Below are 15,518 nucleotides of genomic sequence, written 5' to 3'. Positions count from 1 at the left end.
GTCAACCTTTTCTTCATGGCTTTAAGAAAATTCCTGACATCCAGTCCCCTATTCTCCCCAACCCCACAAAAAGTTTCCAGGCCCTCAAATGCAGCACAGCTGCATGAATGATTCATTCTGCATCCAGCACTGCAGCAGGGACCAAGATCCCTGGAACAGTGCAGGAGATGGAAAGCAAATAATTAGGTCTAGTACAGATCTGTCACCAAAGAGCAGAAGCCTTGCCAGAGGTGAGGGCTGGCTAGAAGCCTCCCTTTCCCCATAGCCCTGTGGGCTCCTCCATGTCCCACTGCCACCACCTTGCACTTGGGACAGGCAGTGCACCAGAAGGTCTGCTGGGTGCTCAGGAATTGAGGGAGTGGGAAACATGAGTCAAGGAGAGGGTGAGCACTGAATTTTTAATGCCTGCATTTATTCTTCAGAAGGTTATGACTATAAGGTAAAAAGAACTAATCAAATGTTAATAACCACGAGCGATGATAAATTGCTTCAAGATGCTTATTCATTGATTAAAGCATAGTGTGGTGCCTGAAATAGAGCTAGCCAGGAAGCATAAAGCCCCCATAATTGCTGAAAACATGCCAATAAAAATGAATAATGATGAATAAACATCACAGTCATCTTTGTGTACAAAAGCATTTTTCATACCAGTTAAGACTATTTTACCATATGAGATTGGTGATTGTTTCCTGATAGCTTTGAATATATGCCTGAGTAAGAAAGTGGACTTGAAAAGCTAAGGATATACATCACAGTCAATAAAAATGTTCATTAATACTCTACAACACCATTCACAGCTTGATTCTTACCAATTTTTACCAACCTCTAACACAATCTCTTTGCAAACTCCCTCTTGAGGTTACTCCAGTTGATCTACTTGGGAACATGTTTTCCCTCCTGCTTTCATAAATCCCTTGGATAGACTTTGGTCTGGGGTTGTTTATTTGGATTTTTATTTGTTTCAGAGGAAAGTGCTCAAAAGCTTGAAGCATTTTATAGAGCGTCATTTCCTTTACTTTCCTACTCACATTGTACAGCATTGTATATTTACACGTGCTATATTAACATTCATCATTTCTGTTACTGATAAAATCCTTGGAAAAAAAAATAACAAATGACTCCGTAAACATCACTAGCACTGTAATCTAAGAACACAAATCTAGTGTGATATTATCTAAGATACTGTTCCAAAATGGAAAACTGTCCTTACAAAATACAGTCTCACCTACAGCTAAGGCTCGAAGTTACCACATATCCATGCATGTTGGTGCCCAGCTAATGGGCTCTCATCAGAACTACAAAGTCTGATGTATGGAAGAGTTTGGGTTATTTTTTGCAGTTTTTCATGTTCCAGTTTGATGTCATCCAGAGAACGAACCATATAAGTGCCAGAATGAAAATGTGTGTAAATGTAGACTTAGGTGAATTGAGTTTTGCAAAAGGCTCTCATACTCTCTTGAGTTCATCTTTGTGCCTGCAGAACAGACTGTTAATCAACACAGATCATGAGTTAATGGCAAAAATTTGAGCTGGTGGTAATACTTAAGATGACAAGTTCTAGGATATTTCAGCTAACTCTGTTGATGTTGATAAGACACAGGAATTACATGGCTTTAGAAGTAGCTTAGTGTTGGTAATTATGATCTTAATGATAATTAGTATTCTAGTGATAATGCATTTTTTGCCTTATTGCACTAAGGTTCTTTGTATTTACCTGTCAAATGACATTCATAAAACAAATAAAGTAATTATTTGAAGAATATTTGAAGAAAGGCACAAATTACATGGTGCAAGTGAATGTAGAATAGAGAATGTTTTCTATTTAGACAAAATCAATTTATCTTAATGCCAGCATATTTTTTTTTTTTTTTGTGAAAGTCTGTGTTCCAGTATTCAAATGCATTGGCAAAATAGAACAGCAGTGAAATCAGGAAGAAATACACACTATGTATGTCTTCTCCAATGTTTATGACTGATTTTACTCATCTCTTGAGGTACCAAGAAGATGGAAAAATAACACTTGCCTGTGACTACTGATGGCATGACCTGAGAAGTTTGACTTCTGTGCATGAGTAGGCAAGACACACTTAGTACAACAAAGAACTCAATGACAACATTTATCTTTGGATATTTTTCTTCCTGATGTTTGACCAAGAAATTAATGCATCTTGGCTCATTCTTACATGAATGTTTTTTCGTTGTTGACATAGCTGTGATGTCAAGTGAAAGCCTTGCTTTGGTTGTTCCACTGTACTTCTCAGCACCTTTTTTTTTTTTTTTTCCTGGTGAATGTGAAAAATCTGTGTCAGTCTTGTGACTTTATATACCTTCACATTAACAATCAAACACATTCTGCAAACTCAGTAAATTATTACTACAACTCATTTACTGCAGCACACAGAAGTAAACTAGACAGATTGCTGGGATACGATTTCAGCAACAGTAGTTTCCTATACTCACCCTCTGGAGTTGCACCCTGTTTGTTGTTGTTGTTGTTGTCGTTTGGTTTGGTTTTGTGGTGCATAAGGAATAGGGCCCATTGGTGAGCATTTCTTTATTGTTAATCTCTCTGATCTGAACAACAATTAACTTATTTCCTAATCAAATTTTATCAGGTTGGAATAAAATATCCTTTACTGTAAAGTTTTCAATTAATTTGTTTCCCATTGATTTCTGACCTCTTCCAGATTTATCTTTGAAAATGTGGTCATAAAATTTCTGAAAGGAGGATCACTCTCAGTATGACACATCACCTGCTTCCTCTCCTGCTTCTTGCGTTTTCAGCAGATCCTTAGCAAACCCTGATGGACCCTGCTGTCAGATTGGCAAGATACACTTGATCATCTCCCATTGGGGTCATCCTGGTCTCAGGCAAGGCTTCAGCATCTACTTCTTTTGTTTTGCTTTGCTTTGCTTGTTTGCTTGTTTTTTCTTTGCTTTGCTTCATTTTGTTTTCAAATCCTAGATGTCTGCAGATCTACATATGTCGAGGTAGAAGTATTCAAAGGTCTCTATTATAGAGATGCTAAGTGCTTAGCAGATAGGCAGTTCTGACAGCAATTGCCATTCTTGGAGGCTGCTAATGCCTGAGGTAAATGCTGGTTGCCCCTTAGATAGGTTTTTCAATCTTTACTCCAAGGGTTGAGGCAACCCTGTCATGTGTATTTCATACTTTGATGTCAGCTCTCATCATTAGAGCTGCTCTAGGTAAATCCACTCGAAACTCTATTGCTCTTTAACAAGCCTGTTGCAGCTTCATTTAGCAACAGCGAATTTTTGCCAAGCTCATCTATCAGGTAATTATCTAGACACACAGAAGTTTCCTATTGTAATTGAAGAGGATGTTTTTGTTACTTTCCACCAAACTTGGCTTCTGGATTATGAGGGAGGTGCCTCTTGGCGATGCTTATTGTTTGGTAGATTGCCTGCGACCTGCTCAGTGGGGCCAGCAGAGTTGCAAGAGGAGGTGTCCTTGCCAATCTCAAGAAGCAAAGGCATTTTTCCCAATAAGCACAACCAACTGTTGATGCATTACATTTTCTGTTTCGGAATATACATGTTGGGCTGTCCCCTTTTAGCTCGCCTTGGTAGGCAAGCAGCAGCAATGTCAGTGATGATGAACTCCTGTGTCAGCAGATGGTTTCCCCGAGAGCAGTAGGGGCTTTGCTGTTTGCTGGCTTTGCTACAGCATCTGCCACTTGCGTGTCTGTAGCAAGCGCACCAAACTCAACTAGCCCTGCACAACTACCTGACTTTCCCAAGTACCTGCTTTTATTTTGGAAGGAGATTTATTATTCTGCCTCCCATATTCTTGATGCCCACGGGTCGGGGAGGGGCTGGCCCCGCCTTGAGGGCGGTGCGTTGGGGCGGTGCGGCCGTGCGCTCCCCGCGGAGCCGGAGCCGGAGCCGGAGCCGGCGGCGCGGGGCGGGATGGAGGCGGCGGGGCCGGGCGGCAGCGGAGTGGCCGGGAGCTGCGACGTGGTGGTGGTCGGGGCCGGCATCTCAGGTGGGCACGGTGGGCGCTGAGCCCCGGCAGCGCTGCCCCGTGGGTGCCCGCCGGGGGCTCCGGGTGCAGGGAGGGGGATAAATGAAGGGGGAATATTCCGCGTGGGGGCGCGGGGGGCGTCCGCTCGTCGGGGAGAGACCCTAGGGAAAAGTGGCTTAGGGGTGCAGGGTGGCAGTTGTGCGTCCCGAGGTGGATAGTGTGGTTCTTTCGGGTGTTTTTGGGTAGCTCTCGGGGTACTGGGGTTTGTGTCCCGCTGATAAATACGGCAAAAAGGCGTCGGGGAGTACCTGTAAAGGCAGGCTGGGCTCTGGTGCCCTGAGACGAGCTGCTCTCTAGACAGCCAAGTTCCCCAAGTGCGACGGGCTCTTCGCACTTTGCCAGGATGGTACATCCCAGAATACTCCCCAGATCTACTTTAACCCTGGTCCTCGTGCTTAAAAGAGAAGTCATTTCTCTTAGGGCACCCAATGGTACTGCAGGTGAGCCTGTTGCACAGTTGGGGAAAATCCGTGTTTGGTTCGTCCATCGGATAGATGCCGTGTTAGCAGCTTTGGGCAGGTTTCAGGGAGTCCTGACTTCACTAATGATTCAGAAAAAGTGAGTTATGTGACTGAGTGACTTCACTAATAATGCAAGCGTTACTGCTATTGCTTTAGATGAAATTAGTTTTTGTTAGATTTGAGGAGTTGGAGGTTTCCTTTCCTTAACCTGCAATGAATTAATGCACAAAACAGGATGTTGCTTACTTAATTACATTTTTCAATTTCACAAAACAATTATTTTTTTTCCTAATAATTATTTAAAAATGCAATAATGTATAAAATAATCTGTAGTATCCTCAAACAGAAGGAAAGGGTTTAGGCCCGAGGTTGGCTTGCTTTTTGGTTTTACCAGATGCCTGGGTATTCTCCTGCTAGCACAAGTCATTTGGTCTTCATCCTTAAGGTTCCTGTAAAGCACACGGTTCCCTTAGGGAATTACTGCCCATGCTGTGTGCAGCTGATAGTGATGTGATATTATAATGGTTTCTAAGGCTCCAAGAAGCCCTTTGTCCTCAGAGGGCACCGTGCTCCTCTGACTTTCTGATCTATTAGTAGTATTTTGGAAATTGTGTTGGGCATTTCATAGTGGTATCTTGACTCACTAGTATGAGCATCAGTAAGTTACTTCAGAACACTTATTCCTTGGATTGAAGCCTACTGTCAAGTCTAAAATGGAGCCAAGCAGGAAATTTCAAGGCGTTGAAGTCCCTGAAAATTTGATGGTGGCATTAGGAGGACAAATCACAGCACTCTGGGGATACAGGAACATTTTTCTTGCCAGTGGAAACCCTTAATGTCATGCCAGTGGAAACCCTTAATGTCATGCCAGTGGCATAGAAATTGGTGTTTACCTCTTACGAATTAGAACAGACACCATTTTAAGTAAACAGCCTTAGAAAAATGAACAATAAATGCCTTATTTCATAATTAATCCATCTTTAATATGCAGTACCATTCATAGCTGTGCACAGTAATTCCTGATAGCTCTTGGTCTGTTTTGCCTTGCACACAGCTTCTCTGCCGCTACTGTTTCTATACCAAGATGCCTACACCTCAGCTACATAAGAAGTGCTGATTTCTAGTCCTATCTTTTTTTTTCTAGAATTTTTGTTCTAGTGAAATAAATAGTAAAGCATGCTCCAGTATGGGCAAGGTTTCTGCCTCTGTGGCTCTGTGATCCCAGTCTTGACTTGCTGCTGCTTATTCCTCTGAAGATACATTTGCAGTTGCTTCATCTAATAAAATTACTGTATCTTCTGCTTCTGTTATATCTTAAATGCACATTACCCAATGCTTACAAGAAAGGATAGAAAATGTCGGGATAAGCCAGTTCTTTAATAGAAATACATGAAATGTGTATGAGGGATAAGCAGGCTGCTTGTTATATTGGGTGAGCTTCCCAGCGATGAGATTGTGGCTTTTAAAAATGTTTGTACAGTGCCGAGCAAAATGAAGCTCAGGTCCTGACTGGCACCTCTGGAGGTATCTGTTCCTTGGAGCAAGGAACAGTCTTGAGAGCCAGTTTCTGTACAGCTGAATGCATTATTCTTGCCCATCCTCCTGGACTCTGTACACACATATCTGTATGCGGCCAGTGACAGGGGCACTGAATCGATTGCCTGTAGGAAAGCACAAGCTGGGGACCAGGGAAGCTTCTGCACAGAGTACTTCACTTCTTGCAAGAAGTTTGCTCTGGTGGCCTCTACCACTGAGATCTTTCTGCCATACTCTGTGGAGTCATGTTCAAACTGTCCAGACTGCCTGAGCAAGTATGTTTGGACCCCAACAGGGAGGGAGCTGCAGAGCTTGGGCTAAATTCCCCTTTTTACATGGGCATGCACATTAAGTGTGGATGGTGGCCAGGAAGAGCCCCAGGAACATGTTTGTGTCATGCTTAATGGATAGTGTCTCCCTAATACAGTTAATGGTAATGACAACATTTTATTCTCAAGCATCTTAAATAAACTGATACCTGAAATTAAAGACTTTCCTCGTACCCATGGGAATTTCCTATGCATATGCCTCAAACCTTGTTCCGATTTTGTGTTTATAGGATTTTCTAGTGAACTGAAGTTGCTGTTCAGTTTTGGATGAATTTCACAGTTTGCTCACACCTTTTGGTTTAGGCTGTCGTTCCTTCATTTGCCAGGAAGCAAGCTGACAGCACATGGCACACCATGGACACATCCGATTAATTGGCAGGGTTGTAACCCTGACATCCCGTCAGACAGTCCTCTGCCACTTTGGTTAAGGGGTCACATCAGCTGGACTAGTAGATGGTCATCCTCTGTGTGGACTAACTACTGTATTGACGGTTTCCAGAAGTTGTCCCTTTATGCAGCAAGTCACTGTCACACCTGACACATTGTCCCCATCCTAGCTCCCCTACTTGTTCCCCAAGCTAAAGCAAAAATTACAAGGAATTCATATTTCGGCTCCATACCCCTAGGATGGAGCACACTCCGTTGCTTTGACGTATGAGGTACGTTGTAAGGAGCTCCAGCATGCTCACTCACTCCTTGGGGTCTGCATGTTAAGGGCTGGACAGCACTGAGTGCTCCAAGAGCTTTTAGCGAACACTCAGATATTTCAGCTTTTAAGATCTAGAAAATGACCACAGCGTACATGTGATTTGTAATTCCTCAAAGTTTTCTAACTAACTTTATTGGGGCATATTTTCCCGTGGATAACAAAATGTGCTGTGTTGACTCAAAGGCTACCTCCTTGCCAAATTTCAAGTTGCTGCTAGAACTTCCAAAACAGGAAAACAAACAAACAAGATTTCAAAACCATACAAGAATGTTTGTTCCTAGAGATTTAGGAATAGCCAGCCAATTTTTACCAAGATTTTCCAGAAAGAAAAAAAAATAAAAGAATCAGCATGAGAACCACACCCTGAAAATTCAAGCTTAAATAGTTCAATATTTGGCAAAAAAAAGGGTCTAAGCAAAATATTCCAACTTTTTCAGTGGGAAGTTTGAGGTATATTCATACGCCAGCCTCTCTTCACACATGAATTTTAGACACTGGAAGCCCAGTTTATCAAAAAAAAACGCATGGAGGATGAAGATTGATTGTCTCCGTAATGCAAACCAGATATGTCAGATATGGACAAATATAGAAAGGAGCAGGCAAGTCCAAGGGAACTTGTATGCAGATATGTTTTGGAAGAATTTTCAGCACATTGTGTTATGAGAACAAGGCACAAGGGAAACACAGCTCTAATTGAAGCTTGTACTGAGGACGGTCACTCTTTGACATGGATAGTTCTTATCTCCGAACAAAAACACATTTGTTCGTAGCTAGAAACAAGAAGATCTCATGGCTAAAGAAAACAGATGCTTAGATTTGCCAGCCACATGCAGGAAACAGCAGTGTTTTCTGTTGCACTTAAGGAGAAGTCCAAGGGCCACAAACTGTAGGAGAAGCTGGGATGTAAAAATGATAGTAATTAGTCTTTATATTGAAGTAAAGCATACGATATGCCATTAGTTTGGTTATTTTTTCCCCTCCATGGAAGAGCGCTTTGCCTTGGCATCTCCTGCTCCACACTTTGTGATTGACAACCTTACTGCCTGAGCTACCTACGCGTTGGCTGTGGTCTCTGAGTGAAATACCGAATAACGAGGAGATGCAGATTTTTCCTTCCTTGCTATAGTGGCAGCACAACTTGTCTTGTATACTGCTCTGTTTATTTTGACAGCATGCCAACCTGCTGGTGGGTGGTGGTGTCAGATAAACTGTCAAACGCACAGTTACTGGTAGAAGATATAATCAGCTACACCTGTGTAAATCTGGAGTAGTTTCCCATAGATTTTTTTTTCTAACACTATTTCTACGTTTACCCAGAATTTGACCTGTAGGAATGCAGTAGCTGTCCCCTAAGACATGTCCTGTGTTTCTCTCTTTATGTGGACCCTGTGCTGGGCTCTGGCTTGTTGGTCTTCTGCCACTTTCTGTATCTAACAGGAAAGCCAGCAGTTGGTGATAATATTGTCACTTGGTGCTAGAAATCCCTATAAGCCAGGTTTTTGGATGCAGAGATAAACAGCAATGTTTCAAAAGGCTCTCAGTTCCCCATGTACTGCTAGCAAGCTGAATGTCATTACGTGAAGAATTTACTGCAGGAACAAATCAATCAGACCCCCACGTAAAGTGTTAAGGGCGTTATAGACAATACTTGCAAATAAGCAGAAATGCCAGTTTACACTCCCTCTTTGTTTATAACATGTTCCAATGTTTTGCTACCAAAGATACAAAATCTTCTGACCATGGGGCAATGGGGCCTGGCTTTTTGTTTGTTTTTTTTGTTAAGACACTCCTTTGTGTTATGCTCCATAATAGATTTTTAGTTTTGGCCCAAACATAGTTGGGATATGTTCCTTATATAGCCAAATATTATTTTCTTCATCTTCCTTCACATTCTTCATATGGTTTTCTATGGTAAATGCATCATTTATGAACATCACCTAACCCAGGTGGTAACCTGAGTCGTCACAGCTGGTTCTGTTACTGAATAAAGCATGTGCTGGTTTAGTTTCTGGTAAAAAATAATACATACACCACTGTGATTCGTTGGTTAGCAAATTCAGAGTTCCTAGGAGAGCACTGTAAATCTATGGATCCTCCTTGAGGAGCAGATTTTGCACCATGCCTCCAGCTTAGCTGGAAGTTGTTGAAAGGTGGGGAAGAATATTCCTGTTAGCTAGGTAGCTCTGAAGTCTTAAGAGTATTATTTACTCCAGTGAGCAAAAGAAATAGCCAAGTCGTTAGGGCGTATCTCAAAATATCACAGTACAATGAGGATAGGGGTGGGACAGGTGTTGTGTCCTTCCCAGGAACACCAATGCTGATGTTCTTGGTATTTGTAGTAATGATGTTGTTCGTAGGGTCACAGCAATATTTTTTTTCACAAACTTATTTATCTGATGATCACCGTTTAACTGATAAGAATTTATTCTGCATGCTGATCAATACACTTAGCAATAGTTAGAAAATGTGCATAAATTCCTTAGATGTTTCCATAAGCCAAGTAGTATTAAGCCATCAGCTTAATAACTGTTTAATTGGTGCTACTCATTTTCGTATGTAAGGTGAAGGAGCATGCTCCTATTTTAACTCCATGCTTGTACTACTTAACTTTTTTCTGCTTTTATTTGGGATTACAGAGGAAGTTATGCTGGGCCGAGGTGTTTACTGCAGCAGGCTTTGGACTTAAAAATCATAGTGGGTGTGTACGTAGGAGTGGAATTGTCCTCCAAATACAATTCCCTCTTCATGTCCACTGTGTTTCTGTTAACACTGTCTGTGAAAAACTGTCTTTGTACCCTCCAGGACAAGGTTTGCATCTGTTTAAAGCATTTATACAGTAGTGCCATTGAAACCAGTTAGAGTGGCTTGCTCTCATTCAGCAATGTACTCTGTAACAGAAAATATTTGGTCTTTTTTTGGTTGAAATCTTAGATCAATCAACTGGACTATGTTTGATGGGGGGAAGAAAGATATATACAAAAATGTTTATCTGGAAATGACAAACTAAATAAATGCACCATCATCCCCAGTGTCAACTGCACTATGACAGGGATTATGAAACAACGCATGGAAAGACAAAACAGTTTCTGACATTCAGAAAGTTAGTGTTGTTATGGTATTAGGCAACACTGAAAGGAGAAATTAATATAGACATGTGATCAGTGCTGTGCATTCTTGCTGTTCTGTGCAAATTTAAGGTATGTAATTTAATTAGTAAGTTCTTTTGTTTGTTTTCAGTGGGAAATTTAGGCCTTTCAAACTTTTAGTCTAAATAGGAAACCGGTTCCTTCGTTGTCAGCCTTCTGTGTGGTGTTGTCCATTAGTGACTTCTCTGGAGCCAGTCTGATGTAACTGAGTACATTCTGACTATATTTTAAAACTTACTTGAGTCCCACAGTACGCTAAAAAATGAATGAAAGCAAAATCTTGTAGGGGAGAAGTAGAAGAAAAGAAAGGAACGGAGATTTTACTCTACAGTCATGATAGAAATGTTTTGTATCTTTTATTGGCAGGTTCATGTTTACTTGGCAAAGAGACTTCTACTCTAATGAGAAATGATACTGAGGTGACCATTGCCAGATTTAATTACTCAATTGTACTTGGGAAAAGTTTCATTTTCCATCAGTGGAACAGTGAAAAACAATCACAGCGTTAGCATGTCATTACAGTGGAACTTTAGTGAGGATATATTGACAATTGCCTTACTTTACTGATGTATGTTAGAATAATGAGTGAAAAAGTTTAAAAATCATTCTGCTGTTAAGATCAAAAAAATGTTGAGACATTCCATAAAGATTTTGTCCTTACATGATTCAATTAAAGATTGCTAGAACAGCACAATAATGGGCTTGTAGACTTTCATATAATGTAATTGTCTCACTTTATGTATAGTAGGGTGGATTACCAAGAATTTTAAGGAGGAATGTCATATTAGGTTGGTTATGGTAACATTGGATTCGTAACACCCCAACATTGGATGCATAAAAAGCAAATGCACTTTTTATAAGAAGCTAGCATCTAATACATCCAGAAAAACAGCAGACAGTTACCTTTTCTGTAGTAACTGTTAATTTTCTCTGTCATTATTTTAGTGTGCTCAATGGGACACATATGTAGAGGGCCTCAGTTTGAAGGTAAATGTCCCTGAAAAATGAAGCTTCTCTAATATGTTGAAACGCCTTGTGAACTCAGTAGTACTTTTCAGACTTTGTACCCATAGCATGATCTTCACCACCAGCTATACGAGTGTCCAGAGGTACTGTAACAGTTTTGCAAGGCTGTGCTGTAATGCAACTAATCTCACCGTCACTCAGGCTGCAGCTAATCCAGATAGAGTTTGCAGTGAAAAGTCATGACTTTTCATTGAGAAGACAGTGCCTGGTGGGAGACACACTGTGCTGTCCAGGATATCTGTGATGGAGCAGAGCACCCATGGCTCCTGTTCATACATAACGCAGGTGGGCCAGTCTTCAGTTCAAATATTTAATTGTTGCTCAGGTGATGCAAGTAATCTGAAGAGAATGGGGGCCAGAATCTAAAACTTCTGGGCCTGCTGTTGTGATAGTCAGAAACGTTCTCTGTCTGGTGTGGTGGTACTTTTGTGTTTTCCGATTGTCACTACTTCCCTTCATCGCCCCTCGTTACCCTGCATGGGTACTGACCTTGCACGTTTTGGAGATGTTGAGCATCCATCATATAAAAAGTGCTGTCTCTTGGAAAGATGCTGGTGATTTTTGCTTCCCATCATGGTGTATCAGTGAATCTGTTTGATGTACTGGATTTAGAGGGCAGATTTTGAAAAATAGAATTACTATACTTTACCATACTATCATGTTTCCAATAAGGTAACTTTTTTTTTTTTTTTTTAACTCCCACCATTTGTGCTACAGTATCTGTTTATATGTGCTGTATCAACCCTGGTATTAAGGCAACTTGGAATTATTCTCATAAATGCTTCTCTTATAAATGCCTCCCTATTTCGTAGGGAAACACTCCCCATACCATGTGGCTCGGCTGAGAGTCAAGCTCAAGTCTCTTAAGCCCCAGTTTTGTTCTCTACCTGTAGGGCTGAACTTTTGTATCCTTTAAGATATAGGCACACTATGTTGTATTTTCCATCTGGCTACATACAAAACCCGGTATTCTTCAGTATTACTGAGTTTCGGCCATGATGTATGCCTGGTACTCTGCAGATTGGCATAAATTCATCTTAAATTCTTCTTTTTTAAAAAAAAAAAAACAAAAACAAAAACAAAAAAAACCTGTGCATCCAATGTTTTGATGCACTTGAAACCACTTTGCTTGATAGGATTATGACAATTTTCTGAAATGAAAGCAGCAGCAGTATGATCTGCGACAGCAGCAATTGCGGGCCCTTAACAGCACTGCAGAATCAATTGGAGAAGAGCTTTCTTGTACAGCGTCTTCAGACAGAGGGAGCTTGGTATGAGATTGCCATAGAAACCCTTGTGGAGGATGTATAAGTCATCTTGCTTTGTTTATTCTGATCTAATAACAAGTGAATTTCTCCAGCCAGATACTTCAAATGAGGCATGGTTTTGGCAGGCTCTTTTCATCTTACTTAGGCAGACAGTATTTCTAACTCATAGAAGGAGAGTGGTATGTGGAAGGAACATGGCCAGTGATCTGGGTGGCTTGCAGCTTTATCTCTAGGCCACACTCGAAGGAGGTGGAGGACACAGTGAGGCACAACACCAGGCTCAGATACTGGAAGCCACGGTGTGGATGGGAAGGTGAGGAGGACATCTCCAAGCATGGTGTGATGGGAGGGGACAGGCTGTGAACCTGTGTGAGGTGGCAGTGATAGGCATGTCTGTGCTGCTGGCCTACAGGCATACACAAATGCATCATGAAATACCTTGCTTGAGTCCTGGCTGTGGCGTGAGATGTCATAGCCCATTGCTCGGCGTGGCCTGGTGTGCCATGGTTGTAGGACAAGGTGGATATCCACAGTGTGACAGGATATTGTGGCTGTTTTCAGAGCACATGTGTAGCAGGGGGGCACAGAAATCTATTTTGAGGCTAATTATGCCCATGTATCAAAAGCACACGGGCTTTGTGACCTGTGGGATGCTTAAGACATGCTTGTGGAAGCATCTCTACCCAGTACACTTTGGTTCAAACCAGAATGGAGCTGAAAAGTTCAACATACAGCTTCATGTAGATACTCTGTGTGTGTGTTCTTGCTAGTCTTCCATTTTCAAACAAAATTGTATCTAGGCTTTAAACAAATAATTGCATAGTAACAATTTTCAGTGGACATATTTTGCTTGTCCCCTCCTATTTCTGCCCAACACCCATCCCCTGCCTTTTTTGGTGGTTTTATTCTATTGGGAAAACAAAACTATTTTCATCTTATATTGCTCTTTTTTTTTTTTTGTATAAATATGCATAATTTTAAATTCGACCTTCCAGGTCTTATCTTTAACTTTAAGATCTGTAATGTTAGGAAGATCAAAACAATAACCACCTCTCTTTATGCTGTATCATTGACCTTTCAAGTTTTGTAAACCTGAATTTACAAATTGGCACTGTTTTTTTCTCAGTCAGGCCCTCTGTCAATTGACGTTATGTCATTGCTGTCCTGGTGTATCTCTTGCCCTTTCCTCTATAGCTCTGAAGCCTTTTTTTTGATCAGTCTATAGTGACACTTGGGTTCAACAATAATGAATCTAAAAATCTGTATGGCTGGAGTGCAAGAAGTACAGTTTAAGATGCAAACAGAATAGAGAACGTCAGTCATATTACCGCATGTTGTTCATTCCTTAGCTGCCCTTCTTTATTAGAACACGTGATTTAATTAAGGTACAAACCAGCATTAAGGTTAACTTCCAATCCAGTCCAGTGAAACTATTATTCTTCCTAAACAAGCTGTGGCATGGATATTGCTATTGTATATAGCACAAAATGAGAGATAAGGTTATCAGTCTTTGACACTAATGGGTTTAGAGAATTATACAATCCTTTCTTCAAACCTAGGACAGATTTTTTTCCACTTCGTGTTACTTACTACATGTATTTTCAGAAGACGTAATATCTATTCAATATCTATCTATTTAAACTTTCTTATAAGAGAATTATCATTCATGTTTGAGTGTCCAATGGTATTTACAAAGAACAGAGAAATTCCACCTTGTGTTTTGTATATGTAGGAAATCCACGTTTTTGTGACATTTTTTTTCTCATAAGAAAGTATGTGTTCATAAGAAAATGCTGTAGTTTGTGTTTCCAACATTATAGGCTTGTGTTTTCTATGATTATGTTGAGGATGAGAACACTCATCAAAAGGATTAAAGAATTAACTATAACTAACTGTGTTGTCTGTAGTCTTTCATGCAGAAAAAAAGTCAAAAGCCATTGAAAGAAATTAGAACAAGGATGTTCATTCCTACTGAGAAATGGCTAGAATTTTTAAAATTTCAAACATTAAATAGATGTAAGAATTAAGTACGCTTTTACTCCAGCAACAGCCCAAAGAATATGATAAAAGGACATGAAGTCATCTTTTGGTGAGCACTGAAATCATATATATCATTTTTGTCAGTGTAAGACAGAACTTCCTCTGTTCTGGTTTCTAGTGAGTGCTGTTCAACTTCCACATTAAAAGTTCATGTGCACAGAAGTTTATGGGCTACTCTGTATTGTCCTCAGAATAAATGAGTACACTTAACACTGCGCGGCACCTTAGAATGATTCTTCTCATTTGACCTTTTAAGACTTGCATTCTTTGTGGGTTCATGAACGGTTGCTTTTAATCACATTTTGAAGTAGTGTAATAAACATGAATATAATATTATTATTCCTTACTGCAGGGTATCTTGGAAGTTCTGATCAATAAGACTGGCTTTTGTATACTTAAGGAGGGGAAACAACTCCAGAGAAACAATGCTTCAGTGCCAAATTGGCCTGCAGGACAATGGGATAATCTGATTTCACAAACTCATGATTGCTCTTTACAATTTCATTTCGTATTTGTCAAAAGTAAAGAGGACTCCTGTCCTATTGAATTTTCAGTTTTCTCTAGTGTTTCCATCACAAAGTCCCATAATTAGATGATTTTTGCTGAGACGGTAATTCCTTTTATAAAGTATCTATATACAGGCTATTTGATTGCCATGGTCAAACTCCATTGCTTAAAATTAATCTTGACAGTGAGGCAGACTTTCTTTCTGCATATGAATGAAGACAATGGGTGGCAATAAAGTGGAGAGTTGAGGAGTGAGAGAAGAAATCGGAAGCCTACTTTGCTGTATTTAGTATATTATTATTTCTGTCACTTTAGCCATGCAAGCCCCTCAAGGTGGATTCTACCTTTTCTCTGCACTGCATAAATGAAGAATAAGATGCATGCTCTTAATAACCAAGATTTTGCTTTCTTTAAAATGCCAAAATGCTAGCCCAAAGGAGGAAACTTCAGT

The 15,518-nt window shown here is 40.5% G+C and overlaps 1 protein-coding gene across 1 annotated transcript in view; it reads left to right on the top strand.

Moving 5' to 3' along the window:
* The first annotated feature begins 3,831 nt into the window (after nt 1–3,831).
* Nucleotides 3,832–15,518, top strand: part of LOC121064182 (amine oxidase [flavin-containing] A-like) — a 37,421-nt gene continuing 25,734 nt past the window's right edge. The window contains exon 1 of the mRNA XM_040545493.1: nt 3,832–4,006. Coding sequence (XP_040401427.1) covers nt 3,931–4,006 — 76 coding nt within the window. The 5' untranslated portion in view covers nt 3,832–3,930. The remainder of the gene's footprint in view (nt 4,007–15,518) is intronic.

The sequence above is a fragment of the Cygnus olor genome, chromosome 1, assembly GCF_009769625.2.
Source record: "Cygnus olor isolate bCygOlo1 chromosome 1, bCygOlo1.pri.v2, whole genome shotgun sequence".
NCBI classification, from domain to species: domain Eukaryota; kingdom Metazoa; phylum Chordata; class Aves; order Anseriformes; family Anatidae; genus Cygnus; species Cygnus olor.
Note: the sequence above shows the minus strand (reverse complement) of the source record. Positions and strands in the feature narration are given on the sequence as shown.